The sequence below is a fragment of the Contarinia nasturtii genome, unplaced genomic scaffold (assembly GCF_009176525.2).
Source record: "Contarinia nasturtii isolate CC-2019 unplaced genomic scaffold, AAFC_CNas_1.1 Cnas_scaffold_2806, whole genome shotgun sequence".
Taxonomy (NCBI): domain Eukaryota; kingdom Metazoa; phylum Arthropoda; class Insecta; order Diptera; family Cecidomyiidae; genus Contarinia; species Contarinia nasturtii.
This window is the reverse complement of record NW_022200123.1, coordinates 2,213,568-2,234,661: the sequence shown is the minus strand read 5'-3', so window position 1 is coordinate 2,234,661 and position 21,094 is coordinate 2,213,568. Positions and strand designations below refer to the sequence as shown.

The 21,094-nt window shown below is 33.8% G+C and overlaps 1 protein-coding gene across 1 annotated transcript; it reads left to right on the top strand.

Moving 5' to 3' along the window:
- The first annotated feature begins 13,053 nt into the window (after positions 1-13,053).
- LOC116349071 lies at positions 13,054-14,568 on the top strand. The gene is made up of 6 exons (XM_031780324.1): positions 13,054-13,177; positions 13,246-13,441; positions 13,519-13,797; positions 14,007-14,109; positions 14,180-14,440; positions 14,518-14,568. Exons 1-6 carry the CDS (start codon positions 13,054-13,056, stop codon positions 14,566-14,568), a joined length of 1,014 nt encoding a protein of 337 aa, XP_031636184.1.
- Positions 14,569-21,094: the final 6,526 nt, after the last annotated feature.

Here is a 21,094-nt window from a genome sequence, read left to right as displayed (position 1 = left end):
CTGACTTCACAGGATGATTGGGGGTGCCGAGGAATAGAAACCATTAGGTTTTGAGCGACTTTGGTTGACAGGGTAAAGTGTCATGTCTGGTGTGATGCCCATGTCCATCCATGGGAAAAATTCAATTTTTCTTCCAAAAGTGATATTTAATGTATTCTTAAACACTCAAAAATGTGTATTGGGGGGTTTTTGGGTACGAGAAAACCGAATATGACGTTAGTTTTGCGATACAATCAACTTTCGAAACACTTTTCATACAAAAAATTCAAAAAATTTGGATTTTTGTATGGAAGCCATGCCTGTATGATATCGTAATGAGCTGAAACTTTGCACAGGTTATTTTTATCACACATAAATACTATTCCGAGAGTTTGAAGACATTTCAACGAATATTAGGGGCACCTCCCGAACAATATTTTGGATTTTTCGCTCTAAAACGAAATTTTGTATGGGAAGTACCCTTAATATGCATTGAAATTTCTTCAAACTTTCAGAATGTTAACTTTTTGTGAAAAAAATAACCTCTGCAAATTTTCACATGATTACGATATCATATAGGCATGGCTCCGATACAAAAATTCCCATCTTTAGTAGTTTTTGTAAGAAAAGTGCTTCGAAAATTATTTTTATCTAAAACTAATGTCAGATTTAGTTTTCTTTCATGTCGTGGATCACAGTGCGGAAAAGTTCATCTTACGGATGTAAGACATTTTATTTTGCATTGGTCACACCCTCAATCCCATCTCTTGCAATTCGCATACGCTTATGCAAATTTAATTGCCAGCTTGTTCATTGAAGCGGACATATCAGCCATTTCTAAAAGCGTACAATTTATTTTACTAAACACATTTCGATTTGAAGCGCTTAAATGAATTAACCGCACAATTTATTTAAAACTGAAAATGAATTGGATCCGAATTGATATTCCGGAAAATCGGAAAAACTACACATCGACATTGGCAAATACACAATGTTCCGCAAAATGTTATATTTTACTGCGTTAAGGTTTGTGTGTGTGCTATTTGTAATTCGAGACCAGCACATAACGGCACACATTTCTATTCATTCAACCAAAAATATATTTATCGGACACAGAAATGTATGTACATACGAAAATGATTCGATTTCCGAAAAATCGAACATTCGAACGCAGATACACGTTTTCAATGAATTTTGTTTACTCTAATCAAAATGTTCATCGACCGCATAAACCAAAATCATTTCTCTATCACAGCCGCACGAATAATGTAAAAAACCCATATATATGAAAACGAGACACCGATTCCACCATATTTTATTGTGTATATTGGTGCATTGCCCAAACATGAGTAGATATGTATTATTTCGTCTTCCTCTTTTAAAATCATGAAAAATTGTATATTCATGCGGCATATAAATTTAATGTGAACCCATTCGGTGGCTGCACCACACCAATTCTCATCTCTATATTTTGATATGCACCGATAATCAATATCGATTCGAAAATTTGCACATAATACGAATTTCATTTCAATCTAGATACAACATTATCAAATATAATTATTTTAAGCGGTATTCTGTTCCAAAAATTAAATCACCAACAAACGCACATCACATTTCTATTTTATGAACGGAAGCATTGCATGATAGTTTTTTGATGTAGAAAAAAAAAACGAACGAGTTGAAAATAATCACGTTTGCGAGAAGAACAAAGTGTGATAAATACAATATGGAAAAACATACGTAAAAAACGACGTTGATTTCATGCAATCGAGTCATAGCTGTTGTTGAGCATTTTTAAATGGGGTGATTTCATAGGTACAAGAGTAACTTTCCCTCACAAGAGGGATTCTCTCGGTAAAATCTCTAGCAAAAAGAGGTTTTTGATTCCAGTCAGCAAAAAATTGATGGAGCGGGGAGGCGATTTGGCTCTAACATCCCCAACAAATCGAAAGACTCTAGGGTCCCCAAGAATGTTTTTTAGGTTTGAAAAGGAAGGGGGGGTAATCCGAACCCCGCTTACGCTCGTCAACACCTATACATTTGAGTGCTTTGTTTGCATACACGCACGCACGCAGCGTGTTTGTTCAGTCGAGTACACTTCTAGTGAATCATCAGCGGTAAAAATGAAATCCACATGTGTTGTATGCTCATAGGTTTGTGTTTGCGCTATAAGCGCTGCAAGTGCAATTCAAACGTGATGTTTGAAAATAATATAAATGTGCAGTCGCTTGAAATATGAACGCTGGACCATTGTGTGTAGGTGTGTTTGTGGGTGGTATATAAGGTAAGAACAGGCTTAAATGTTTGAATGACTAATGAGTATAGAAATGAAATTAAAATATCATGGACAAAAAGCACCGCATCACCAAAACCTAACACAGACTCACGGAGGACTGGGTTCGGGTCGTATAACGTATGAACACATAAAACGTTTTATGAATATTAAAAAGCCCCATAAATTTACAAACGAAAAAAGAAATAGAAGGTAAAACGTCATAATGATGATTTTTTCTCTTTTTGTTTGATATATATCTCACGTTCGGTTAGTTGGTATTGTTGATGACGTCGACGCCGTAGAAAAAATCACATTTTTTTATGCGGCGAAAAGGAAACCTTTTTTCTTTTCGGTATTCAAAGTTCTTTTTAGTTTTTTTGTAATTTGAATGCAAGTTGCTCGTAAGTTATTGAGCTTAAAAATGGAAACTGTGCTGTGAATAATGTTGACTGAGAGCACGTTCATTTCTTTTCTTGGAACCATCTCGTTTATGGGGATATCAGGTTGAGATCGGGAAATTATTGAAGTCAAAGAACAAGGAGGAAATCGAATCGATTGCAAAATCGTATTATACTGTACTAGATTGGCAAAATCATTTTTACTGCGGCCGACAGAAAATGACATTGCTCTATAGCACAATTTTAGTGCGTTGCCACAATTTAAATGTAAATTTTTGTAATATGTCTTCCAATCATGATAGATGGATTTCATTTCAACAACCTATATCCCCAATTGTGTCGCAGCGTTGCGAATTTGCCTCAATTACGTCCGGTAAATGCCATTCCAATAAATTTTAATTATAAAGTGCGAGAAAAGATATACGATGAATTCTTTGCCTCTCTGGCAGCTAGAGTGAACAGTTTGTCTTTTGATTATTTCCGTTAAATTTTTTGATTGGATTTAAAAAAATCACCTTCGTTGCCGTTTCTTCATTGATGGCATATAAATGAGAAACACTGTAGTAGGAATATAACTCTCATTACAGCAAATTTGCCGTGGCTTTACTGAATGTTTCTATAATGTCGTTTACCACCATTTATCGACTTTGTTATTATTATTATTATTAATGCTTACGAAACATAAGAGAATATTCTTCGGGAGAAACATTGTGGAAAAATGATCATCGAATTATTTCAACATTGAATAAGTAATTATTATAACATAAGCGAAGTACATCTCATTTGGAGTATAAAAGAACTTCATTTGCACCTTGAAGAGATCATTATGCAGGTATTCGTCTCCCCTTCTCCGCTCTCTTTCTATTTATCGCGGTGAATGCCATTGAAAAGACACATTTTCATTATAGCGTCAAAGGTTTTCTCGAAGACATTGTCTCGGTCTTAAATGACATTGCTATCGTCATCAAAATCGTCTTAACTGTCATGGTTTCGAATATTTCATTAGATTTTACCATTGTCTTTAAAATACAGAGGTTTTTGTTATTTAAATTGTGAATAACAACGCAAAACAGTTTCTTAAAGTGATACACACTCTATTTACGTTTCAATTATATTATAATATGGGCCAACTGACGAAAAGTCTGTTTAACGATTTGTACGCTTCACTGGCATACCCCAAAAACGTAGACACTTCACAGGGAAAACGGCGATGAATTCATTACATAATCATGCCGCTTCGTTGATGTGACATTAAGGAAATATGCTAACATGAAAGACACATTCTTCATTATCTTTTATGTGTGGGTGAGTGTCTCAGCTTTTTTATTTATTCTAATTTTTCGCATTCTGTAGGGTGAATATAGACGAATATTTTTTTCTCACGTTCCATTCTGCAGAAATACATTTCTTCTGCCGTTTCATTTCATCTTGTTGTGCGTTTCCTTTTTGTCATTCTCCGTTGTGCGTTGATAAGGAGACGCATACGAATATCAGACACAATCATTTCCGTGTCGTAGTCTCTCACGCACATAGCTCTTGTCGTTTAGGATTTCAAATGTAATATTTTCATTGCCATTTTCGTATTTTGCCTGCAGATTTAAAGATTTTTGTAACACACTTTGCCGTTAGCTACGATTTAAATGGAAGACATTTGGTAAGCGCTCAATGGCATTTTCCGAGTTTAACTCAAAATAAAATGTGGAATATATAATTGATGCTCTGTACGCATAAAAGACAATCGTTCATACTTGCTTGTTGTGCTTCTCTTCTGAAATCGGATCTGCATTCAATTCATTTTTATTTTCAGCGTACGCGAAGAACGGATTTCCAGTCAAAATGTGATTACTTTTGTTTGGATAAAGACGCAAACATATGTTGTTGCCACAACCAAAAATAATAATCACAATCATTTTCATCAAGTGGAATCCTTGAAAATTTTATGCAAACCGTTTTTTTTTGTGTAGCAACTCCATTGGAACAATATGCTCGTGACAATTCATTGGAACAACATGCTCGCGTAAATCCAGTGAAATCGTTTTATGCTTTTTCGTGAATTTGCAAATGCATGTTTTTTCGGATTAAATTGGATGCCAAATCGTGTATAATTAAATTTAAAATGGCAATTCTAACAGTTATGAACAGTTGATGATATTCAATGTGTTTTCTGTCAATGTGCTGAAATTGGTGATAATATTTCATGCGGATTCTTTCGGTTCGATGTCATCGAATTGGCTTTATGTATATACATAGTACATTTTCGGTCGAAATGTCATATCATTGTCTCAACCAGATTAATTACTAGCTTGTTTGGCCCTCAAAAACAAATATATTTGCGCCACGTTTTAATGGCGGTGTTCTTCAGACAAAACTTTCCATAAATAATAAAAGCAATAAAGTGTTTGCGCAAAATGAATAATGCGCCACGACGACATTCAAGCTGCAGTTTTTATGTGTCGCCGAGAATGAAAATGACCAAAGGAATCCCACCGCCTTCTCCCGTCCACTGAAATATTCATACTCAACAGCAGCAAAGTCACGCTCATTCTCAGTGACACACACATATATGTATAATATTTTATGCAATGAAATAATTTTCATTTCTCTTCTTATTCCAAGATGAGAATAAGTTGTGCCATAAATTTGACGCAAACATTTCGTTCATTTTAACAACGCATTTGCGTCCATTGTCTCGATTATGTTGTGCCTCCGAATATTACTATAACTTCAGTTGCACTTAGTTTTCTTTACCGAATTCAGGCTGTTATTTCTTTTCCTAGTTGAGATGATTCATTTTTTCTCTGGCCCAAAAAATGTTTCATACCATTTTACACTAGGGTCTTTTCGAAAATTTTGTTGCAAATTGTGGTTTCAATGTTTTAAGTTAACATTTCTACTGTAGAGAAAACACTGTCACGGAAGTTCAATGAGTTTCCTAAAATTGAAGCGGTTCCGGCTTCATTTCTTTACAAGAATAAAGAGGATGATTATTTTCATTTATTTGTATTTAGTTCCGAGTAATGGCCATTTACTTCAGTGCCTGAGATATTACTTCTCGCATTCGAAGGTGAAAGGTAAAAAGAAAAATCTGCCAAGAAAACAAGTTTTTTTTGAAACAAAGAACTTGGAAGACGCCCAACTAATACAAAACTTACAGAACGTAAATAGTGAAATAAACCAACTTCCGCTGGATGGATGACAAATTTGGCCCATTTCTTTCGAAATCTGTTACCACACTCAAAACAAGCGAAACAACCGAAAATTTATGCGCAATTATGTGTACACAGCAATTGTAACTGTTGGGAATGAAAAGACATAAACAAAAGGTGAACAACTTCAATGTTTAAGTTTATTCACTTGCCCAAAATCAATTTGAAGAATTATCCAACAATTATATCTACTTGTGCTATTACATCTACTTGTGCAGAAAGCAACTAAACTACAAACATCCACAATAAGCACATGAGCTTGAAAATGCTCTGCTACAAGCGACAAAGCGAATGATACCGGCACAAAATGTTGAGATTAAATTAATTCAAATTTAAGTTTAATTGAATGCAACGGATAGATGGGAACCCTTTATTTGAATTTAATCTTTGAAACAAATCAAATGCATGAAATAACTGCCTACGATGCTAGGTGATTAAATTGCAAAGACTACAAAGTTCTCCTGCGATGCATGAGTAAAAACAAAATGTGTGAATTCTTTCGAAAAAACCGCCACTTATACATAGGAATGAAAGCCGCAAAGATGGTTTCTACATTTAATCAAACAAACCAAAAAAACCATTTCCAGATGAATTTTGATTTGCACCGTTTTTTATTCTTCCAAGAAAAATCCACCACTTAAATTTAATTAAATAAAACATGTGTGTGTGCTATGAATTGTGTAGACAATCCAGAAATTCATTTTCAGCTAAAAAAACATGATATAGACCCGAAGAACACTGTGGAATGATGCCGAAGCGTTTTTGGTGTTAAATACTAAAATTTCAAAACAGGTGAAACACTACCAAAACACGGAATTGGAGAAACAACACCGTTACGTATGTACCTGTGCTTGTATATAAACTTTGAATTATTCGAGTGCATGTAGAGTATTTACATGAGTTACTGGGTTTCTATTTGACTGATTACAAAGACTGAAGCACTGTTTTATATATTTAGCTGTAAATAGATAAGAAATCGTACTGCCGTCACTTTCTTCTATATGCAAACGCTTTGAAATGCTGATACGCACATGGATCAAGTAAACATTGTTTTGCATACAAATATGTGACATTATATTCAACATATATCCGGTTGTGTGTTGCCCAAAATTATGTATGCTCAACTTGAATTTGTAACTCTAAACCAGTCGAGAGATAAAAGCACTGAAATGTACCCAAGACATACAATGCCAGTGGTGAAAATTAAAGTTTAAAATTCCAGTGAAAACAACAGTAAAAGAGAGAAAAACAAACATTTTGCACGTGTAATCACTCTGAATGGAAATGACATTTTGGCCAAAAGTGAGCAACAGCAAAATTGCTCGCAATTTCTTCAGTTAACTACAGCTAACCCAAGAAAACATTTACGTTTGGTGTGTGTATTGCACAATTCATGGCATATAAATGTTTCTCGGTGCATGTTCAAGACAAGATGGATTGAAACATAAACTTCACTCAAACTCTCTTGATATGCTATGGATACGGTACAACAATGCAAACTGTTGGCACAATGAAAAAGACATTTGAAATTCGAAACAAAGGTACCTGAAGAAACGACTTAATCTTGTGGTAAATTTTCTTTCACAAACAAATATGCAAATTCAAAGCCACTCTTTTTTGATGCATTACATGAAAACATTAATCTTTCGGTGTTGTTCAACCAAAGGAAAAAAAATCGAAAATATTTCAATTAATTTGGTGTAAGGTGTTGAGAAATAACTTTTTTAAGGTTTATACACTGCAAAAACTATGCGTCATTTGCTTTGAGTGGTAAAATTCATTTTTGTATAAAATTCTTTCGTTGACATTTTTTGGAATTAATCAACTCGACACTTTTCGTAAACGATTGAAGAAGAAATAAAAACTCCTCTGACGACGGAATTGATATTAAAATTTAGCGGGAAAAAATTCTTATTGAAAGCGAAGGCGATGTAAAATGCAATTATTACCACAGAATATTGTAATTATATAGAATTCTATGGAATTAAATGCTCCATAAAACTTCCCACAAAATTGAACAATTTCCAAGGAAAAAAAATTCACGAACGAATTTTCTAAAAAGACATTTTTTTGTGGATTGAGCTCAGGAATCCGAAAAAAAGGAATTTCAAGATGATAGCTGTACTCTTAATTGAGTTTTGCGTGGTACATACAAACCGAAAACGATTTTATAGCTTGATGGTACTCAGCTTGGTATTTACTTTGAAGACCAGTTATTTATTGCATACAAATGGCCATGATATTTGATGTAACTAAAACCATGTAGATCATGGTTATCATTTTTACAAAGTTGTCCTTCGGGCAGACAATATATTGCTTAATGTGAAACGTAGTTTTATACATTAAGCTATGGAATAGTAAGATAATATATATTATATATATATATGTTTGTTCAGTGATTTTAGAGAAAACCAGAAAAGATAGAGAGTTCGGGTTTTCGGCATTCGATAGGGCATAAAAAACCCTCCAGACAGATTTTTTATTTTCCCCATAAGTGCTCCCCATTTAATTTTTTCATTCATGGACCCTCTTTTTTGGATTCCACTTTGAAAAATATTTCGATTCCACTCACCATTTATTGAGTGGATAACGAATGGATTCGGGTGGAATTACGTTTCTCCGCAACTTTATTGGGTGGATAAACGATGGAATAAATGAGTTTTACTTCAGTGTTAATTTGATTACTTTGGATCTAGATGAAACTTGTTGAAAAAAAGTTGGAGACACCCGAGGCACCAAATTGTTTTAGATTTCTTATAAAATTACCTTTCGAATGGTATATAAATTATGGAGTTTCCGGCAGGTTTGATGGCATTTTACGCTGGCCGTTTGGCCGAAATATGAAAAATTATGAGAAAAATCGGCTTCCGAATCTTATAGCAAGCAACCTAGTTCTATGATTTTGATGAATTAATAATAGTTCTTTGCCAGATGATAGCTCTTGGAACCCTCTTTCCAACGGTATATAGCTTATTAGCCAATCGAACTTGTGGATGTGTTTCCCAGGTGGCCGTAGATTGACGCTAGTGATATATCAATGATACTATTGATAGTTCGATATGAATAACGTGCTATTGGTACATTTTGATTTTGTGACAACAACAATTTGGCTCTTCAATATTTTGCCGCAAATGTAGAATCTAAAATATCAAAATAGAGCTCTATATTTGAAGGAATACATTGAAGAGAAATAATTGTTGTTGTCACAAAATTGAAATGTACCAATAGCACGATATTCATATCGTACTATCAATAGTATCATGATATATCACTAGCGTCATTCTATTCACTGCAAATTAGTGAAAATATTTGCAAAGTCAACTTTCAAGGGGAAATTTATTGCGGCATTTTCCTCTGATTACTTTGAATTTTAACATCTGAGTTTTCTGCCTTTTTGAAGCTCAACTCCATAGGTGGCAATATATCCAAAATGAGAAAAATATAGGTAAAGTACATTTTCGAGCTTCATTGCAAGCAACCTAGTTCTATGATTTTGATTAAATTTCGCCAGATGATAGCTCCCAAAGTCCTCTTTCTAACGCTATATAGCTTATTAGCCAATCAAACTTGTGAAGAGTTTTGGAATTTCAATTTAATTATGGCATTGACAAAAACCTTAGAGAAAACCGAAATCCATGTGATGCATTTATTAGGTAGTTCTGGACGTTCTCATTTCAGTAATTGAATTGAACGATTTCACCATTTATGGATCATCAGCGCAGCTTTTAAGAAAACCATCTATATAATCTATAGGATTTACTAACTTTTTGAAGTGGGAGCGCATAGGTAGTCGTTGAGGCAATATGAGGAAAATATTGGCAAAATCAATTTTCAAGGTGTAATTTATTTTAAAAAAATTGTGGCAAAAAATTCAAAATATGAATGTCGAGTAGTTTGTTTTTCTTAGTAGTACGGTTCCACGTTTCACATTAAGCTCTACGGCCAAAAACTGGCAGTGTATTTGGATTTTGTCATCTGGATATTTCAGCTCATCTGGATGACGTATAAAAATACTACCATAACTATAACAATCACTTATATTGTTTTCACTCCATATCATCGCCTAATGTCATCCAGCCTTCGGGAAATGTTATCACTCAAACATCGAGGTATTTTCAATTATTTTGAAATGCGTAGAAATTGCACATTTTTCGTATCATTATTATTGTATTAACATTACCATGGATCGACAAGAATGATGTTGGGTACATTTCAAAATTAAGGTAGCACCACATTATTAGATGAAATGCAAAGTAATCGATGACAACTTTTCTTTCCACAAAAAATCCATCATAAATTTTCAATATCGTTCATCATTGTAAATAAAACCATATCCCTTCATACAAAGAACTAATATTCTTTTTGATTTAAAATCTTACAATCGGATGAAAATGTCCATTCAATATTTCCTTTAAAAAATAATATGTTTTAATACAAAATTTTCTTGTATTTGTTTCAATTACAAAAATAGACTTTAAAACTCAAACATATTTTTCTGTGCCAAATCGCCCATTGAACAATATCGAACAAAAAGTTTGTGAATGATAAAATAACAATAATTCTCAGGTTCTTCGTTTTGACGGTTGGTCGTCGGAATCATTACAGTTAATTTCACTTAATTTGGCCTTTAAATGCACTTGCAGTCAGTTCGCAGGTGAAAAACTGAAGAAAATTCTGTCATGATTCTGATTTCAATGGTTACACTGCAACTATTCGTGATTTTGCTGAGAGTTGAGAATTCATATTTTACTTCGTTTGTTGGTGTAAATCGATTTGTTTGTATTTTGTTAGATATTCTGGCTGCAGAGCAAAACGTTTACCTATTTCATACAGACAGATGATTACTTGCACAAAAAAGCTAACAAGTAATTGTAGAAGAGAGCCGGGCAAATCGCCCCAATTTAATCGAAATACTTTTGGATTTGCGGTCATGTTGAAAAAGTTACCAATGAAAAGCTAACGTGATTATAGGATTAATGTATTTATCGGCTTTTTACAAAGTGCTCAAGCATTTTTTTTATTGATGAAATCCCATTGAATATTTCTCCGCTATACACAGATTCTGTGTCACAGACTGCGTGCATTTTTCCCGTATTTATTCAGCAAATGTCTTTATCATTGCTGATAGGATTGATGTCCATGCGGTTGAAAAACTCAATTGCTTTTACCACGTTCGACGGTTTTCTTTCTTCTCTTTCGTTAGTATTACGGTGATTGTTGAAAATGTGGTATTTAAAAGTTTGAAAAAAAAGTGAACGAAAGAGTAAAGAAAAAGGGACCAACGTAAATGTATCGCGAACTCAATGAATTCTCAGACAAAGTATAGTACTGATGACGGGTTTTTTTTTCGCTCATGATGTTGAGTCCGCGAAGAAAAAGCGTTCAACATTAATTTCCTGGGTGACATTATTTTCAATAGAATTGAAATGATAGATGACATGAAATTATTCATAGTCATCAAAATGCAGCGCCAGCATGAGCAAAGCGACGAATGTCGGTGTTGTTTTTGCTGCCATGCCTCGAGTTACATCGTTTTTGCAGTGATATCAAAAGATGAGGTTGAGCAGAGTAGAAGGAAAGACAGTGAGTGTGACAAGAATAAGTAAAATCGCTGGAAGATTTCGAACGAAAAAGCAACGAAAAAAATATATATGATAAAATCGTTGCTTCTTGTCCCATTCGGGAGAGAAAAAAGGCGTCCGATTTAAGTGCCAGAAAAAAAACTGTAGCAACAACAAGTTGATGGGCGCGTCAACGAAATACAAAAAAAAAATTAATAATTTCCGAATGATGGGAAAAATGGGTGAAAAAAAAAGGAATTTGATGAAAGGCAACAACGAAAGAGATCGCAGTTGAATATAAAGAATTATGCAGGAATTGTTTATTGATATAAATGAAGTTTTGGCATTTACATCAAAAACGTGTTTTGTATAAATGTGTCGATTTGATACAATACACGATGGAAAGAAACTTTTTTGTTTCTTCTTCTTCTGGGGCGTTGAAATTCTTTTGTAACCATAAATTTACGTTTGTAAATAAAATACAAGTGATTTGCATTTTATTTTCACTCTCATTATTCATTCTAACTCGGGAAAATTTCGTTTTCCGTTTCTCTTTTCGCCTCGCTTTTTATGTTGTTTTGTTTTTATGTTCGTATTTTCATTTCACATGAATTTGTGCTGGCCATTAAACATGACAGCATACATTTCCTTATTAGCAACATACAAATACGCTTTCAAAGGAGTTTCTTTTCCGTCAAACTAATTAAAAAGTGTGCAAAGTGGATAAGACTCAGTTCTCCGTTCTTTTAACGAAATTACTCAAGTCCAATGAGTGGATAAGTTGATGTTTCACACTCTCGAAACCATGGTGCTAGTAACTGACAATAATTTAATACGTCCATCCGACGGACAGCATTTGGAGCGACCGTACTTTGAAGTTATTTATGTACACGTTTTAATGTCCGGAAATTGACACGAAGCCTTTTATCTATACGTGAAATTTGCTTTCTATTTGGTTTTTCTATATTTTAAATCATTTGAATGTAAAAAATATTCTTTGAATCCATCGCTGTTTAGACTTTCGGTCAAGTCTGGTAGGTTCGTTCAGGAATGATAATTTAGTTGCATGCATACTTTAAAATTGGTGTCCGTCAGAAACGCAATCCAATTTGATTTATTCGGGTGTCTCGGCGTGACCACTAAATTTGATCAATTTACTCGAATTTAATAAATTAATGGATTCGTTTTACATAAAAAACGAAATAACTGAAGGATTGAGAATATTCTAAGATATTATTTTTTTTAACGCATTGTAATGGCATAAATTGTATTCCATTACAATATTAAACAGCTTCGTCTTGATAGCCAATTTAAGTTGATTAAATATACATTACGAAAAAAAATGTGTGGTGAATTTGTCTGTATATAAATTGCCGTCTTTCTTCATATCTCAGTTCATTTCACATTTTCATCGTGATTAAGCAACAAATCGGAAAATGAAAGTGTTAAGTGGTTCTAAATCAATGTTGATCCAGACATTTCTCTATAAAAAGACCCCACGAAAACTGGGTAGTATTAAAATTCCGTATTCGATATTGAATTTATTATTTTTAACTCCAATGGTGACCAACACTTTACTATTATTTTACGGAGTTTATGTGCAATTAAAAAATGGTGGAGGTTTAAAAGAAATGTCCGGTTCATTTTACTTGGGAATCGGAACATCTTCAATAATAGTCATGTACTGGCTATTAGCAATGGATTCGAAACTAATTATCGACTTGGTTGAATTTGTGGAGAAAATTGTGAAAAAACGTAAAAAAGATTTTTAAAATGAAAATTTTGCAGATAAAAAAATGTTTGCTTTTCGATAAAACACATAGGTGCTGAACAGTCCGATGGATCTAAAAATATTTACATTGAATGCAATGATGGAAATATAAGTTTTGTTCGCAAAATGAAAATGTTTTCAATTTACGTCATAATAACAACGATTACTGTTCCAATTTTGTGTCCGATTGGAAATGCAATTTTTAAATTTCCACCGCCGAAAATGTGGTTCTTTCCATTTCCAATAGCGTGAGTGTATTATGCATGAATTTTAACCGACATGAATCGGTTTTTTTAATTTGTTTTCCGTTCCGTTACTATTTCAGGGTGTGGTGGAATACAACTCATGCCCTTGGTTATTATGTAGCACTTTTACCACAGATCGGATGTACAGCAATTTATATGATAAGCATTTCAATAATGATTACGTTTTTTAGCGGCATTTGCACCTATGTTGAAGCGTGCGTTGACGATTTGTCAACACTAATACCGCAAATGAATGAAATAACCACAAATTTTACCACAAACTGCCATAATTGGAAAAGTACATTGAAATTGCGGTATACAATTTTCGATCTGATTGAGTTGCACACGGATATTTTGAGGTAATGTGAAGCGTTCATCGAAACAATTAAAGTTGACTACTGATCTGTATGTATGTCCAAAGTGGCGCGGCTGTGACTTTTCACACTGTCTACTGAAAATCTGGCGGTGTTGGTTTGCGCATTTGTCAGTAACACCGCCACAACACTTTACACAAACTACTATACTTCACAGTGAATAATTTCTATTTCTTTTTTTTTGTTTTGATCAGAATGGGTAATTTATTTGCAGTCATAATTTCTGGGCCACTGTTCTTTCAATTACTTGTGTATGTTGTGTTTTTGGCATTGAATTTACTACAATTCGATCAGGAGGTGAGAGATTTCAGTGTGTGCTCATCCAAAATGGTTTATTGTATTCACGTTCATTTCAAAACCGTATTAGATTTCCGATTTCTCATTGGCCATGGCATTGAATATAAATGCGTTGCTTAATCAGGTTTTATTAAATTATGTCACATGCAACTACTCAACAAATGTTGCGCTAAAGGTGTGCACGGTTGCTGATGTTGCATTCGATGCACATTGGTATAGTTTTCCGGTTGCTGACCAAAAACTATTTCCGCTGCTAATACAACGCACACAAAAGCAAATTCGATTAAGTGGATACGACATTATTAACTGCTCAAGGGAGACATTCATACTTGTAGGTTTGCTAGATAATCGATATATTTGCATAAAATTCATTAGCTCAGTACAATAAACTCAATTTTTGCATTACAGTTTTTGAAATCAGCGGTATCATACTTCCTTGTATTTCGTCGACTTAGTTAGACATGCTGAAGGGTTGCATTTTTTTAAATTAGTATAAAATCATCGCCGAAAATGAGATTAAAATAATGATACATCCAGCCATAAAGAGAGAGAGAGAGAAAAAGAATACCTTCATATTATAATCTTATTTTCGCATATACTAGATGTGTCATTTGAAATGTGAGAAGGTAATATTGATGTGAATGAAAGCTCATGACAGGTGCAAAACGTATTCGTATGGAAATTAACAAAGGAACATATTCATATCACCGTAAATTCATATCGATTTATTATGGTGAATTTAAATTATTTACCGAGACGTGAGCTTGAATGATTTCTCTACCTCTTTTTTCCCCTTTCCTTTTCCGTCGCGCTTTCGCTCTCTCACTCTCTCTCCCTTATTTTCCTATTCGTGAGCGCCCATGATCATCAAACGAGTCGAATTTGAATTGCAATTACCGAATAGACACCGAAAAATAAACAACCTAATGAACAAAAACAGATATGGAAATTTATCAGCATTGACGCAATCGATGCAAAATATGCCCCGTCATCTGGAATAATTTTTTTTTTGGTACAGCGATGCGATTCAAATCGAAGACACGTAACCCATTTAATTCTGAACGTGTCACCAAGCTCATCGATGGTCGCCTACGCGATCTGAATATTCATTGTCATTTCAATAGTTAAATCTATTAAGTGTGTTGATTTAGTTTGAGTTCAGAAATTCCATTGAATCACAAATCCATATGCACACATAAGCAGTAACACACACAAAAAACACACGTACGAATCGAATGCCAGTCGTTTACATGGGATTAGCATTTAGATGCAAAATAATCCGTCACCACTAATCTTGATGACGAATAAAAGGTTGAACGCGTTTAAAGAAGCGCCACAATGGAAATGGCAAAAATGAAGAGGAAAGAAATAAAACTGATATCGGTTTTAAACTGTTGGTATTTCCTCTCTGCGAAAGAGAACAATAAATCAAAAAGCCAATCAGAATTTTTATAAAAGACGATTCGGTTTGCTTAGTTTTGTCCTGAACGCCGTTTTTTCAAACTAAACTCATCCCTTGTGGAAAAAAAAATGACTGACTGACTATAAATTAAGTCAATTTTAATCTCTTTTATTCGGTTAAAATTACCAATAGATGATTGAAATCGAATATAGTCGGTTATGTTTCAGAGTTAACTAAAAGTGATTATAGTCAACATAGTTGACAAAAGTCAATTTAATATACTTATAGTTAACCGTAGTTAACTATGATAACAATCGACATTTCTCAACTCAAATTACACGAACTCGCATATAGTCACTTATAGTTAACTTTAGCTGGCTGAAATATCAGCCATTTATGTCCCAAATTAGTCAATTTTTAGTCGACTATGAAGTCGAAATATTTCCACAAGGGATACATTTGAAATAGATTTATCCACAACTGCCACAGTCTCATGAAACATGTACGTTTCAAATCTTAGGCAATAATCTTGCACAAACTCATGTTATGTGGATGATCACCATCTATCTGAAGAGCGATTTTCCATTTAAATGGAAACGCTAACATGTATGCTCGAGAAATGCCAACGCTTGTATCTTACTTGTGATTACTCGTTTTTGTCTGAGTATTTGAAAATCATTTAGATTATTTATTATGAGAGAGTCTGGCGAGAGTTGAAAGCTTCTAGAACAAAAAATTACTTTAATTTTTCGAACAAGAATGAAAGAATAATATTTCGTAAGTCTTTGTTACTTTGTTGTTAAATTGAATATCACCATGGATGGTGGAAACTTTTAGCGCTCATTTTCTCCTTCAGTGAATAAAACATTTTTTTTTGTAGTTTGATCTTGAGTGTTTATTCTGTAGAAAAGTTTACTATTCACTTCTTCTTCTTTTTTTCTTCAATGTGTTTCAAGATAGCGTAATTTACACATCAAAATTTAACATATGAGAAAAATAAGCGGCTAAAAGAAACATTTTCGCTGACAGATTGTCGTACTGAAAGAACGGGAATATAAAATTGACTTCATTTTTACGGTGCATTTTGAGCATGTCAAAATTTTCTTTTGCTCTAAAATTGCATCGAAAGTCGGAATGCTAGGCGAAATGACGAAGAACGCCAAATACCACTCCGCCATATCGTCGTTCATTTTCTCTAACTGACTTTGACTGAGCACTTGGTTCGTTTTACTTTCATTTCACTCTCTCGTCACTCTGTCGTCATATGCATGTGTGCCCGTAAGAAACCCATAGATGATTATTAGTGTTATTATTTTGGCATTTCAACTTTGCAGCCATCGCGCATAAGTTTATTTGTCGCTCGCCAAATGTACATACCGCCGTAAATACACCGTTTATCGTGGCTCATTTAAAATCGTTTATGTGTTTGCACTTGCAAAATGTCGCAATGCTGAAAAATTGTGTTATTATTTGGATTATACGATGTTAGATTTCATTTTACGATGTTCAATTTGCACTTGACTCACGCTTTATGTATGTTTAACAGTGCGACTCGAGCGCATATTGTTTCTTGTCTACGCCGAAAGGAAAGAGGAGACGGAGCAGGGACAAAGCGAGCGATATACTTCGTATTTGAGCGATGAAAAGACGAGTGTTCTTTTTTCACATTCAAAGTATTCTGTTACCACACAATGTTCCAACACATTCAGCGATTTCTAGAAACTGTGACAAAAATATGATTTATGAACAGCCGGCAAAAAAAAGCGAACCTTTTCATTCAGCCGCTTTGATTGTCGCTTTTGATAAATTACAATCAATATATGTGTGTGTACAAAAACATTGAGACGAAAATAACCGAGATTTCAGGCAAAGAATTTTTTTATGTGACAAAAAATCCCACACATTCGCAAACATGCATACATCCATGGATGAGCAGCCAAGAAGTTTATGTTGATTACAGATAAGGATTACGTTATTTTCATCTAATTTAAAATTAAGTGTGAATCCTGTACAATCGAAGTATTTAATAAAATGGAATTGAGAACGCAAGGATTGTTTTTTTATGAAAAATTAATGACATTTATTTTCCGCAAATGTTGATGCTTTTGCTGCATTTGAAATTACAAACTCTTAAACCAAAACCATAAAGAAAAATAAAAAAGGACATGATGGTCCAACCGATCATAAATATTTTTAAAAACATATGCTTATTCGCTTCCAACATGTGGTTGACTCAAATTCTGTCTAAAGGACACAGAATAAGTGCGCCATCTAAATAAGATATAAATCTAAATAGCATATAAGCTAGAGAGTTTCATGATAGCATTGCGGCTGACAAAAACTTAAACAAACAAAGTCAACACAAATTCATTTGAAAAAAGACTTAATGATTGCCGGCGAGAAAAGCTGAGGGATAATCAGGAAGAATGCTCTGTAAAAAAAGCGTCCACAAATTGTTCAGCTCATGAACGAAATGAGAATCCAACATACGATGAAAAATTAGAGCAAACAAAGAAGATAGAAAACTGGAGCGAATAAAGTACAGTACCCACACGGAAGTGAATAATACGTTGAGCGGATGTATTTTGAATAAACAAAGGCGCCTTTTTTCCCTTTGAAAGCATTTGAGCTGTGAGCTTTCCTATGATAAGAAAAGGGGAAAGTCACTCCCCCTCTCGCTCTCTTTCTTTCAGTGAGTGTTTGTTTGTAGCGTTGTAAAAGTAGTAATTTTTCTCTTTGCATTCGGGATCAGCCATTCGAAAGTGTTTGAAATGAAGCGCTGATGTGGGAATACTTTATTCGAACGTTTAAACCAGCCATAACGGCTGAAATGGCAAAAAACATCCAAAACGATCAAGTGTTTAAAAGAGATTCTGTGTTGAAGTGTATGAAAAGACGGAACGACAAAAAAAACCAAACAAACAAAAAGAAGCTGTAAATAATACATATAAACATGATTAAATGGATACGAATCCATAGTAAAATGGCACATAAAAATAGAAACCATGCAACAACTTTCGTTACTTATGGATGAAATTCTGTTCGCATGAAGAAAGCGACGAATGATAACAGCCGTGAATGGGTGACATTAGTTCATGTGATATCTTCAGATATTTTTTTAAGAAAGCGAAGCGTGGGAATACGAATAAAACGTACAAAACAGGGTTGAAATGGTGAATGAACACATCGCTTGGCATTGTTCAGTTTGCAAAACAGATCCCACGGTAATAGAGACAACCGAGTCAAAAAATCAACTGTAATAAGAAGTGAAAAAAAAACACAAACTCACATAACAACGTTATTTAATTCGATTTCATTGCATACTTTCTATTTTCTATGCTATTCTTTGTCCGTACACAGTACTGTTTCAATGACATGATTTTTTTTCCTCACACAAAGTCGATCTATTTACGTTTGTTGTGTGTTTTCGCTCATATTGTGGCTGCTTGTTTGCTTGTGGTATAAATTGCTACTGCGGCCGTATTTCAAACGCTTCGGTGCTGTACTGTAAGTGCCCTCTTCAACGGAAATTCAAGTGGTTTTAAGAAAATACTAGCTCGATGGAGATAGAGGGAGAATGCGCGCGAGAAAAAAAAACATACTGTATTTGCATAACCACTAATCTCGTATTCAAATCCCAAAAGCATTTAAAATATATTTTTTTTCGTTCGCTCGACTTTTTTTGTCTATCGTTTTTATTTTGTTCTCAGCTTCTCTTTCACTCCTTTTCGTCTCTTTGCTGATTTTTTTTCTTCGCAAATATTGAATGTAGGACAACCCACCAAATAACCGTATCTTCAAACATTTTGGCAAATTTTTTCACACAAATACGAGGCAAATGTTTGTTATGTACATAAAGGAAAACGCTCAAAAATGGCACTCTCGCCAGAGATGAAGAAAAATAACGTGTTTATAGACGCTCCATGCAATCATCGGAATATGCACACATATTGCTAATGTATACAACGCTTTGAATTAGAGTTTTGAATTGTGCGAGAAAAAAAAACGAGAAAATAAATTCCACATGTGCGTAAAAGAGATATACTAGTGTCTCAATGGGTATGGAAATTGTTTTTATGTGCGAGAGAAAAAGCTCATCATTTTTAATTCCAGAGCATGAAATCGTATTTGCCGCGCGCTGATGTTATATTAATGCTTGTTTTGTATTCGTCAGAGATATGTAGAACAGTGTAAGACACTGTTTTAAGCACTGTGTAAATCTGAATCTTTTGAAGACTGAATCCAATTTCTGATCACTGCCATTCAATTTAGAATTCTTTTAAATTTAAGAAATGATCCGAATTGTTTCATTCCATTTTAAACGATTAATTGCCATTATTTGAAGTTTGAAAAATCTTGGCATTGACAACAAGAGCATTCACAATAACAGCATTCACAAGATTTTGTAAATTTCACAGGAATAGAATCCAACTTTCAATGGGCGTTCGAATTTATATTTACTAACCGACCGAATGTACACCATTTGACGTCATTCACACAGAACATGCATCTATGAAAAAGCACTTACACTATTTCCATTACACTTTTTTATTCGGATTATTCACGTGCATGTTTACTGTAAAATCGTTTACAAACTATCACTCTTTGATGGTGTACATACGCATGAGACAAGAAAAACTTACCGCATATTATTATAAATAATATTTAGATGGAATCGTATGACCTCTATTTGACAGATGGCGCTGAATAGATAAAATGTTTAAACACCGCGATAGTGATATAAAAAAAGGAAATCAGATCTCCCTGACCTGCATAAACAAACGTACATACGTTTCGCTTATGTTTCGTGTATATATTCCAAAATACAAACTCGCTTTATTTGAAGTGCCATATAATGCATAAATTTTCCCTTTATTTCGTCATTGATTGTTTACACTTTTTCTTTCTCTCAGCCAAATTTGACTTACATTTGTATTTTTCAACAACAGCAGTCATGTGCTTTTCGTCTCGATGATAAAACACTCTGCCATATTTCACAGTAAGTCATTTTCAATGCAGCAAATAAAACAATTGCGATCAAGTCAAAATAAACGCGTCAACAAGTTGAATTGATTCAATCAAAGCTGTGTTTATTCAACTCAATTCAATTCCATTGCTTTTCATGTGGAAAAATTATTCGTGAAATTGTTGCTGCTTTTAATTGGAATAATTTGTTCTTTTATTAACAATTCTGTCAATTTACCTGAAATTCATCCAATCGAAAAGGTTGAATATATTCTTTTTGTTGTATTTTTTTTACAAAATTTTAACACGTTATGTTTTTCCATTTTTTTGCAATCAATTCATACACAATTTGAATACAAAAAAAATGGAAGAGAAAGTATACGATTATCTGCTCCGTTAAAATAAAATAATTCAAATGCAAATTCTGTTTAATCTCTTGTGGCATAAATAGAGCAGTTTTTATGAAAATCTGTGAGAGCCTATACATTCCATGATATATGAAATACTGATTTGAAACCATTTTTCGAATGGAAAATTTATTTCAATTTCACAAATAAATATAAATGTTCATCTTAACATTTTCATGAATAAAATATATAAGCAATTCGGTTGGATTTT

Bases quoted from the DNA above. Each gene is read 5' to 3' on its own strand.
- LOC116349071 (XM_031780324.1), top strand. From the start codon at position 13,054: ATGTCCGGTTCATTTTACTTGGGAATCGGAACATCTTCAATAATAGTC. The intron at 13,798-14,006 runs GTAATGTGAAGC...TGTTTTGATCAG, and splicing joins TTGCACACGGATATTTTGAG to AATGGGTAATTTATTTGCAG. The intron at 14,110-14,179 runs GTGAGAGATTTC...AAACCGTATTAG, and splicing joins TACTACAATTCGATCAGGAG to ATTTCCGATTTCTCATTGGC.